The sequence below is a fragment of the Carassius gibelio genome, chromosome B2, assembly GCF_023724105.1.
Source record: "Carassius gibelio isolate Cgi1373 ecotype wild population from Czech Republic chromosome B2, carGib1.2-hapl.c, whole genome shotgun sequence".
Lineage (NCBI taxonomy): Eukaryota > Metazoa > Chordata > Actinopteri > Cypriniformes > Cyprinidae > Carassius > Carassius gibelio.
In genome coordinates, this window is record NC_068397.1 from 21,106,021 (window position 1) to 21,118,053 (window position 12,033).

Below are 12,033 nucleotides of genomic sequence, written 5' to 3' on the forward strand. Positions count from 1 at the left end.
ACTTTTAGTTTATTTATTTATTTTTTTTTTTTTTCTAAATTGTAAAACTACTGTCATCCTAATGCCAACTGTCTTGTCTCACAATGCAGCCTGTAACAGACTGAATGATGTATTTTTTTTTATTTATTTTTTTTGGTAACATGGTGAGAGGTTTCTGAAATATTCACTTTGCCTTTCTGTGTTTCAGATTCACGTACACACTTGGAGAAGGCATGTGGCTGCCACTTAGCAAAAGCTTTGTCATTCCTCCTGCTGAGCTGGCCATAAACCCCTCTGCCAAGTGCAAGACAGATATGACTGTCATGGAGGATGCAGTGGATGTCAGGTACTGTAGAAGATGACATTTTCAATCTTAGCTGGTTTCAGAGAAGAATAGCTGAGCATGATGACATGTTGAAATGCATTAGTTAATAGTCTGTAGGGCTGCCCTCGACTAAGGATTTTTTTGATCAACTACTAGTCGTTCATTTGAAGCAATAGTCACATGTTTATTAATAAACCATTTAAATCATTATAATTAGACTTCAATCGCATACATAGCATAATAAGAGCTCAAGTACATGCATAAAGCTTGCCACAGCACACTAGCATGAATATTTCTGGGAAAAACAGTAACCATTTTATCATACATGTTTTTATTAATCTTTGAAGTTCCAGGGTTTTTAGAACGTTTTAAATGGAATTGTACATAAATTTAGAATTTTTCCAAATCTTTAAATAAATCGTAAGAAACGCATGTTGCATAACATCAGTATCAACAACTGAATTTGATCCAAGCTATACAATCAAATTAAATTAAATTAAATTACGCATTGATTCTGGCCAAATTAAGGACGACAGTAAATCATTTGTTCTGCACCACATTTAATATGCTGTATGATCATCAGTTCACATAACTTCTGTCTGTCTTCAAGTGTCTTTTTCTCAATGACTTTTAACCACTGTTAAAACTGCACTTTTCATGTAAAAATATGTGCTTTAAAGCTTATTTGAGAGAGTAACAGTAACCAAGGTGGGCAGAGCTTAGCAAAGGGTCACTTCTTCCTCTGTGGATGCTATTGACTGAATTCATTACTTAAATTAAGTTGAGCCGTATGTGTTTTTCTCAATATTATTCCTTCATGCTATATTTCACAAGGAATGGTCATAGTCAATGATACATAAATGTGTTTTCTGCCAGACATTGCTAGAAAACACTCCCTCATTCTGGTTTCACTATATTTAAAGTAAATAAACTTTGCAAAAAACAACAACAACAAAAAAATTAATTATACACTCCGGGGATCCATGCTTCCCCATGGTCATCAAGCCGTGACCCACTTACCATAGGGATGATGGCAGAGTGTATACATGATGTTAGTAATATATAATAGGCTATATTAATTGTGCAGTGTGAAATAATTTGTAACAGAACTTTGTAAGATCTCAATGAACATGGTGACAGCTTTTTAGGGGTTATTAAGAGTGCTCTTTGCAAGCTTTCTAGGCAATCCATTTAAAATGTAGAACTTTGTTTTTTAGCCACACACATTTTGCAAACTTTCAGGAATGAAATCTGCATATTTATGTGAGATTCTCTCTCGAAGTAGAAGTGTTTGATAGCAATAGACAGGTGAAAATATGTGAAAATGTGCATTAAGACTAGAGCACCCTCATTAATTTCAGAAGCACCCTCAGTGATTATTTCTGCAGCCTGGTTGATACACTTTTATTGCATAACTATATGCAAAAACAACAAAATAGAATTTCAAATGAAATAATTTAATAAATGCACATTTACAATTTAAGCACTTAACTAGAATAAGTATTAATAAAATAAATAAACTTCCATTTAGAGAGAAAAGACTAAGCTTCACATGAATTAGAAAAAAAGAAAGAAAAAAAATAATCCTCTGGTCTTCAGTGATGTGAGAACAAAATTTGAGAGTATACGTAATATCTGAGTGAGAGCAGTGTCAATTCATTAAAGAACAATATATATGTAAAAGCACACGTCCAGTTTTGTGTGAGTGAATGAAATCTTCTTGTGAGTGGAGATTCGTGCTAGCGCATTACATTGATCGCGTAATATTATGCGCCCTCGACATTGTCATTAAGATCACTCTATAGAAATCGCCAGGATCCGCCACCACCAGATGTAGTTAGAAATTTACTAAAAACAAAGCCTATGGCAAGACATCTGGTAGGGGGGCACCTGGGGTGGTCAGCCAAATTTCAGAGGGGCCGGTGCCAGCTCTGGCCAACACGTAGACCCGCCCCTGCTTCTGAATGAAAGAGACAATCGCTAATCGGTAAAGGCAGAACGTCACTGCAGCTGCCGTTAGAAGTTACGGTCGCTATAGAAACTGTAAGCACTCTGAGACTTGGGCTCAGGACTGCGCAGGTCTAGCCTAAAAAAACGCTATTTGAGCAAAAGAAAAAAACATTTATGACACAGTTATTGTCATATTTCATTGGTGATTTCAAATATAAAATTAGTATAAAGCATAGTGAACAGTTTTGGAAAATTTGACGTTTCCCTGTTCAAAGTGATAGGTACTGCACTTGCTTTTCCACAGAGTGACATGACTTGCCTTAAAGGGACTTTGGTTTGAGCCACCACAGTCGTTTAAACATATACAAAATGACACAAACATGGTATTTTTGGGTTATGAAAAGAAAAGAGTTGCCATGGTAAATATACAGTACTAACACAAGCTGTTAAAGGGGTCATATGATCAGTGTTGTGCAAGTTACTTCCAAACTGTAATACATTATAGATTACTTATTACTGTTATTTAAATGTAATACTTTACCTTACAATATTACTGTCTCAGAATTGTAATACATTACATTACTCCTGAATTACTTTTGAGTTACCTTCACAAAAATAACTACAAGGTAGAACTTTAAATTCTAAAATGGCAAAATGTAATACAGAGCATTTTACATCCAGTAGAAGGCAATTTGATGTTCCATAATGACTGTGGGCTATCCAGGCTACTAACAATATAGCATATAATTGGCAAAGTGAAGGCTCAAGACAAGAAAAGGATGACAGACAAGATCACAAATGATTAAAGTCTGTTAAAAATATGGTAGAGGTAAAATTATTATCTGGCAATATCCGTGAATAGCTTGGGTGTATTAATATAAAACACAACATAAGTAAACTCTAATGCCATGACAAGATGCACATTTGTTTTACTATATTCTCAAGAGGTTCACAACACAAAACTGTCATGCACAAAGTGCACATGATGAACATAGCTTAGGCTGTGCTTTCTCAAGTATAAAGTGCAATTGGAGGACCAACCCCTTAGCCTCAGTCATTTTAGTCCACAGAATTGAACATATAGGCTAAACATAGCCTAACTGCTTACCACCTCGTGAATGTACAGTCGTCTTCTGCCATCTTCATTAGCCGCTTTTCCACTGGCAAGCGCGACTCGCGAGCACAGCAGGGGCAGAAATCATGCCTCGCGCCACTCCTGTAAAACCCGCCTTCACTGGACTATGTCACGCAATAACAAAGTTACACCAACAAGAGGGAGATTAATGAAATCTCACGGTCTCGCAAAGTGTTTTTTTTTTTTGTAGTAACGCACGCTTTGCTGAAAATGTACAGAGTAAAATATTACTGAAAATTAATTAGCAACGCCTTACACGACTGCGTTACAGGAAAAAGTAATAAATTACTGTAATGCATTACTTTTGTAACGCGTTACTCCCAACACTGCATATGATGTTGCTAAAAAGAAATATAAAAACATGTCTGCATTTGTAATCAGAGAAATGACAAACAACAAGCACAACTCTACTCTGCTCAAAACTCGGGTTTGAATCATCAACAGTTTAAATATGTAAACATACAGTCTGTGAGTCAGAACATAGTAGTCTACTCCCATGATTGGGAAACAGTCCTCCATAAAATGCATTGCACTCATATGAATACTACTAAATTCTAGTTGTGTCCTCTTTTTTGAAGGCCAAACAAAGTATATTCACTTTCACAACGAAACACACAAGTTGAGAAAAGCTGCTCTAGAAAACCTCTTGGCAACTGAGCATAACAAAGAAAAGATTACTGATCTAGAATGTCTTGGGTGTCTTTAAGTTGACTGGGAAATTACAGTAAATTACAGCAACATGCCTGTTCAGTTGTTCCAGACTTTAAAGTTGCCTCTGTGTTTTCAATGTCTGTAACTGCTAACGTAAGCCTAGTTAAAGGCTTTGTGAGTTAAATAAGGCTCTAAAACACTTGTCAAGTTCCAGTTGTGTCAGTTATGTTGTCCTGTACTTTTTAGTTCTTCAGAAATCCTGTTGAGATTCTTATTTTCAGTATTGAATATAATTGTGTAGCATCTATTGATGTAATTAAGCCACTAAACATGACATTATCATTTGATTATTATTGTGTTCCTGTGGCTCAGTGGTAGAGCACTGCCCAAAAGTTTGTGGGTTCAATTCCCTGGGAACACACATACCGATAAAAGAAAAAAAAAAAAAAAATGTGTAGCCTAAATGCACTGTAAGTCGTTTTTGCGTCTGGTAAATACATACATCTAAATGTAAAATGTAATGTTTGGGTGACACTTCTTGCAAGTTGTCAAATATGAGGATGATTTATTAGTAGATGATTCCACTGAGCCCCTTTATTGAACTGCAACTCGTTAAAATTTCCGACCAAACGAGGTGACTTGTATTTTTGTGTTTATTTATTTATTTTCGTAAAGCCGCAAAATTGATGTGGCTTGACATTATCCAGACTTTGCAGGGGCTTCGAATGCATTGCCAAAGGGCACATGCTGATTTGATTAATTTGTTTTTAACCCAAAATTGATTAATCTTGTGATTAGTCTCTCACTGAATTATCATGGTAGCTGGTGCTTAAAGGAACTTTTAAATATTTCAGTGCTCAGGGCCTTAAAGGCAGTAAAATGGAAAAGTTACTTTTGGAAATTCAATTATAGATATGGTTTTGTTCATAAAGTTGGAAATAACCCATAAAACACGCTGCCGTTATCCTCAGAAAAAAATAAAATAAATCACTGTCTGATGTTAATTAGAAGAGACCTTGTTGTTAAAGTTGAATCTAGTTAGTAATTTCAGTCTTAACTTACTGTCCATAACACACACACACACACACACACACTTGCATAATGTAATTGCATACATATATATTTTTTATATATATATATATATATATTTGTTATTGTCTTTCCTTTCATTTATTTATTTATTTATTTTTTTGAAAGACATGTTCATGGAGGTGTTTATTTGTTATTTATACATAATATATGTGGCTAAAAAGTGAAATCTTACATTTTATTCCTTTGAATGGTCTTCTAAGTGTGTCCTACTGATCTCCCGCAGAGTGGCTAGCTTTGCAGGGTCCACCGTACAAAAATTTGGCAGGCCATGTGGTCCCCTGTCCCTGGGCTTGCTGAATATTGCCTCAGTTCCAAATGTTTTTCAGAGCACTGGAATATTTCGAAGTAACTCTTACCATGTTAATAAACATCACAGAGATAATGTACTGCCTGATCTTTAAAGGTACAGTTCACCCAAATATGAAAATGTCATCATTTACTTTCTTCTGCAGGATATATAAGAAGTATCCCTAACCCTATCTGGAGTAATATTAGATGAACTAATGAAAGTAATTGATTAAATCATTTTCATTTTTGTGTGAACTATCCCATTTAAGGACTATTTAATTGAGTCATATGTGTAAAACCCAAAGGGGTATCATTAACCCTAAAAAAAGAAAGGGCATTTATAACCTTAGAACCAACATTAATATGAGAATAATTTCGCTGACTAGAATTTATTGACTTGGCATAGGCTACTTGTGAAAGTAGAGGGAAATTCTGTATTTAAAGCATCATTACTTGCTCTGATGATCTTCGACCACTGTTAAAGCTGTAATTATTCCTTAGAGAATTAAATATTAGTATAATAACACGTTTTTATGATATTTTGAATGTCTGTGGACTGCAATTCCCCAAGCTAGCCAGAGTCTGCTTGTTTGGAACATTACCATAGCTGTCGACTTTGTACATCACACAGTAAATATTTGTTCATTTTAAGCACAGCAAACACATTTCACTACCGTTGTGCAACTGAACCAGTGCAGTGCTTTTACTCCCAGCAGCATAATCTGATCCAAGGAAAAGTAATCTTGGAACAACACAGAACAATCAGTTTAGAGAGAATATAGTGTAGAGTAGACTATGTATTGGTTTCCATAAAGGAGATGTTTAGAATGTCATTGGATTTATGTTTCAGAAGGATTGTTCACCAGGGTTCTGTGACCATAGGTGGTCTGCAGTAAGACCACAGGGGGCTGCCAAGTATTGTTTGAATAAAACAAAAACACAATATTAAATTCGACGGAAGCTAAAGTTCAGATGTTATGAATCAGTTTCAGTGTGTCTCCTAGATGTACAATGTATGTATTCATTTATTCAATGACACAACTGACACACTAATGTACTGTACAGTTGATGTAAAGTCCATCAACTGACAGAATATCACTCTGGCTAATTGTTTAGTTGCACCAATGGGTGTCAACATGCACATGCATTTTTATTTTTATTTTTTTTCATTCATCCAATTAAAAAAAATATTAGGGTAATGATTCACATCTATATTTTTTAACATGACCCAATAAAAATAAATAACAATATTTAATTAATATTAATATAATATACAAAATAAATCCTAAACAATATTTTCCATGTACTTTATTTTACAGTCCTTTTCCTCATGTACATACTATGTACTTATTATAGTAATTACAATAACTATGTAATAACTAGGTACTAACTTTGAACCTACCCCTAAACCTAACCCTACCCCATATAGTTACCTTGTGTTACCAGAACTTTCTTAGATAAATACACTGTAAGTACACTATAAGTACATGTTAGTACACGTACTGTAAAACAAAGTGCAACAAACTATTTTATAAAACCTGACACAAAGTATATTTTTTCTTGTTGAAGAAAGTCAGTTAATTGAAATTCAATTTTTGATCTTAACAAAAATATATAGATTTAAACAAAACAAATAGTCTCATTTAAGAAATACATTTTTTATAGTTTTCATAGACAATGAAGTTATTTATTTTTCATTGGCTAAAGTAAAAAAGATGTGAATCATTACTATATTTTTTTTTTTTAATTGGATGAATGAAAAAATATATAATTTCCATGTTAAATATACATCAGTTTTTTTTAATTTTTCCAATTTGTTAAACTAGAAAATTCAGAAAAAAACCTAACAAATAAAGGAACATTCATGCAGTTTTCTGTTTTATTTTAATTCAATTCCAAATGTTAATTTAAAAGCACAACAAAACTTTTTTTTTTTTTTTTCAGAATCACAACAACGGCATTAAAACTACACGGTTTTATTTCCTCTCTGAGTTCACAATATTGGCAGTACTGAATTTAAGGTGCTAACTCAGCATTTACAAGGTTGAGCATTACCTGCTGAATAAAATATATAGTGCTTTTCAAACACTTAGCCCAGGTGCAGGGCATAAAACAGTCTGAAAAAAAATTGGAGAAATTTGAAAAAAATACAGAAGGCCTGAGATCGGTTGGTTTATCCATTACAAAGTTTTCTTCCAAGATGATTCCCACTCTAGATGGGTTAGATGTGGACTTGCTTGATCAATACTGAGAATTCTTACTGGAATCTGTCTTGGCAGCTGCATCCTAACAGAGAAAAAAACAGATCGATAAAGACATTATCAAGTCAGTTAGATAATGTTGTTGTCAGATACTCAAGATCATATATGCTGCTTTCACACCGTGTTCTACTTAGAGCTGTTCATGTCCTTGGACCGAGAACTGTGCGTTTCTATGGCAACACTATCAATGCCTAAATTAATCTGTCGCAGTCAGGTACAGTGTTCATGTCGTACAAGTAGAAGCTCTCAGAAAATTCCCAAATTAAAGTTGGTAATTATGAGTTCTACAAGGACATTCATTATTTTTTCAAGTTTTCAAAACTTGTAATTATGGCAAATACATCATGGGATGAATCCACTTACATACATACCTGGTGTACTGTAAAAATGAGTGGTAATGTGGGTTATGTCAAGCTTGCCATTGACAATTTATCTGTGAAGATCAAACATGTTAACCTTTATAGGGGCATCTGACTTAAGGGTTTCCATTTGTGCAGATTGCCTGTCAATAAAGTGATCTTCTTCAGAACAGGTCCCATTTAACCCACGTGACATACAGCTGATCTGGAGTTTTGCTGTGAGGTGGCATACTGTAAGTGTCCATTTTAGAGCATAAAGTAATTTAAATGTATGGGAACGACGACATTGTTCCGTTCTTGTATAACTTCCATGTTTGAAAATAGAGACAGGGTTATACAGACAGGGCTTAGCTTAAGACAGGACTAGGCCTTGGTTAAATTAGGATATTTAAATTACTTCTATAAAAATGCCTTAAGCACTTTACTGGTGTGCATCCTGAGACACGACAATGGCACCGACATATTTTAAGATGTGTCAGTACAAGATATTTTCAGTTAAGATAGCTTGAACATGCATTTAAGCCTGAGACTGGCCTGCGAACCTGGGGGATAATAATAATAATAACTCTATACATTTATATAGCACTTTTCTAGGCACTCAAAGCGCTTTAGTCAGGGGGAGTCTCCTCTTCCACCACCAGTGTGCAGCATCCACCTGGATGATGCAACGGCAGCCATATTGCTCCAGAACACCCACCACACACCAGCTTACTGGTGGAGAGGAGACAGTGACAATGTTTATGTAGCATTAGCTGTGGTCTCTTTTCACAGTTTTGAGTGCCATACTTACACTTTCAAAGCATCTCTTCCATTTCTTCTTCCTTCTGAAGCAAGATAGTCAATAAGAAGGCTCTGAACCTAGATAGAACAGAAGTATATGCATCCGTTTTTGTATTTATACTGTTAATTAATTTAAACTTAATCTTTCAAATAACAGCCATGTCTATTAAATGTGGTCGTTACATTATTGCACTCACCACATTAGCGCCACCATCATCTCAATCGCAACTGCTGTATGAGTAAAATGATCTTACACTCCTCATTGATTCATTTAATGAAATGTTTCATTAGTAACATTGAAACATTTACTATAGAAACAAATGAATAATTGAATTATTCACTCAACCAATTCATTCAGAATTGTTGATTTATTTAGGCAAAGCAGCTCTGCTCTGACTTTGGAACTATTTTTGTTGGTGGAGGAAAAACGGACAAAGCAATATTGTGTTTAAAATGTTAAATCCTCAATATTATCTTCTTGTTTATTGAGCTGTTATACAAAAGTAAAATTAACCTGTTATTATGATTATTATTTTTATTATTATGCAAAGCTGACTCCATCGTCTCCAGTTACACTGAAGGTTTTAGGACTATATCAAAGATAATGACTGATTAGTTTATTAGCTTTTGATTAAAAAGTATTATGTATCACATTTGTCACAGAGTGAATCTTCTATTACTTGGATTGCCTTCTTTATTACAGTCTTAAATGAAGGTTCATTTTAATTACTTCTTGCTGCTGTTGAAAAGAACAGGCTACACATTTCAGTCTCTAGTCTGAAAATGCTTGCTTTGTATTTGGAGTTAAGCTACTAATTAGATATTCCACAGACTTTCTGTTCTAAGCCCTGCCAATTGAGATACTTTGTTCACAGAGGTAGATTTGTCTCAATTTGTTCAAAGTGCCCTCATTACCGTGGAACGGGAGTCATTATATATTCTTCCTTATTACGATAACATCTTCCCTTAACGACCATAACATCATGGCTTTAAAAGGTCTGCTTTCTCTTGTATTACTAGTATATTGCTAAGATTGGTGAGAGAGGAAACCTGACATTATTTTCTGTTCTTTTTTTATGTTTTCAGGACATGCCTAAATGCATGATCTTAAAGAATAGCTTCTAATTCCTTTTTTTCCTCTGTCTTTTGGTTTCTCTTTTTATATTCATGCATGCACTTATTCGATTGTCATTTGCATATTTTTTTAAACACTGACAGACGTGTATCCACTTGGCTTTAAGACAGGATTCATCGGCCACTTCATAACAGAAAAATAGGAAAAAACAAAACTCGGAACGTAAAGGCAGTATTTCTGTCTTGAAGCCGAAATCACAGTAGCAGAACTATGAATCCATTTATCACAGCACTCCACTTCTCCAGCAGCCTGGTGATTTCACACTCTTAAAATATATTAGACAATAAAAGGTCACTGGTTTGCTCCTACATCATGACCACTGCCCATTCATATTTCATAGTAATGATAAATATTTGGATGTTTCTAGTGCTCTTGAAAGGGGAAAAAATAAATAAATATAACCCAATACAATTTTCCAGCCACACAGCTAAAACCAAGGGCAGAGCAATGGAGTTCATCTGTTAAAGGTTTAGCCATCAGTGCTGTTGTTTACTTTTGCAGCTTTGCAAAGCTTTTCCTTTTAACTGGATTTAGGGTAGTGTAGAGAAGACACAATAGACAGTTTCAGCTTTACATTACTTACCTCTTTGATATCCAGATCCTGACATTTTTATGTATTGGATAGAGTGAATATAATATAATAAACAAACAGATTATACTCACATATTGTCCTAATGACAGCTAAAGATGCTAGAGGTTGTTTGCATTACTGACCTGCCATTACTAACTGAGTTTTCTTTGCGTCATTGTTCATCAGGGAGGAGCTGATGATTTCTTCATCCTTTGACAGTCTGGAAGTGCTGCTCGACTCTTTTGGCCCAGTGCGCGACTGCTCCAAAGACAATGGAGGCTGCAGCCGAAATTTCCGTTGCATCTCTGATCGCAAATTGGACTCCACTGGCTGTGTGGTGAGTTGTTAATTTTTGTCTTATTTTTAGGATTATGAACAAAATAATAATAATAATAATAATAATAATAATAATAAAAACAAATTAAACAAACGTATAGAACAATAAAAATTTAGAAAATCCCCCAAATGAAGAGAATTCATTTATTAATTCTATATTGTATTATTATTTATTTTTTTAGTAATTTTCCTAAGACTTTAGAAGAATTACATATTTTTATTATTGGTCTGACAGCTCCATTTTTTTTTACTTGCCTTGTTATCTCTGGATTGATGCAGACTTCTCTGTTTAATGGTATACATACTGAGATAGATTCAAAACAGAGATTAAAAAAGCCATTTTGATGCCTGTATCGCCATTAACTTTACAATGTTTATACCAATTTGAAAAGAGAACAAACTCTTGTTCTCAATTTCAAAAAAAGAAGAAAAAAAAGAAAAGAAAAGGCATTTACTTTTATAAGTTAAGGGCTTCCTTGTCTACCGAAGGAGTTTATGTTTATGTCAAAAATCGTATTAGTTTCTTCCATTTCTTTTTCGTTTACGTCACACTCACTCTCCCGTCCTCACTTGTGGCTGTTAAGCAGCCATGAAATGAGCCAGGGGCTCTGATTTCACTCACCATCTGGCTGAGGTACGCTTAAAGTGTTTGATTTCTCAGTCTGGCATGCGCCGTGATTAGTGTGTTTGGCTGGCCCTGCTGATGGGAAGATTGTTTCAGCCAGGGTTTATGAAAAGTGCTGTGTCTCATCCAGGGCCGTAGCTGGGGTTTGCAGGGGCCCAGAGCAGGTTGTACCACTAGGCCCTGTTTGAAAGTCTATTTCTATTTATTTATTTATGCTGTTTACACAATTATTATGTGTCCAGGGACAAAACCCGAATAATCAAATGTAAAATAGCACTGCATAGTCTTTATTGTAAAAATTAAATATACAGTCAAACTTAAAATTTATTCAGACACCTTCAACATTTCTCGCATTATCACAATTTATTTGCTATAATTTAGAAAATGGTAATAAAATATGACAAGAACTCAGAGTTAAACTGTGTCATAACAAATTCATCTTGATAATGTCAGAAAACTTTGATAGAAAGGTACAGTATGTAATGTATTACAGTCAACCAACAATTCAGACAATCGTTCGTATGACAATATTTACGCAGCTATCGA

General features: G+C 34.6%; 1 protein-coding gene across 3 annotated transcripts in view; it reads left to right on the top strand.

Annotated features, from left to right (window-relative positions):
* LOC127951225 (astrotactin-1-like) overlaps positions 1 to 12,033 on the top strand; it is a 263,118-nt gene that overhangs the window by 122,054 nt on the left and 129,031 nt on the right. For all 3 annotated transcript variants that reach the window (XM_052549027.1, XM_052549026.1, XM_052549028.1), the window contains 2 exons: positions 188 to 325; positions 10,713 to 10,863. In XM_052549027.1, the coding sequence (XP_052404987.1) occupies positions 188 to 325; positions 10,713 to 10,863 (289 nt within the window). The remainder of the gene's footprint in view (positions 1 to 187; positions 326 to 10,712; positions 10,864 to 12,033) is intronic.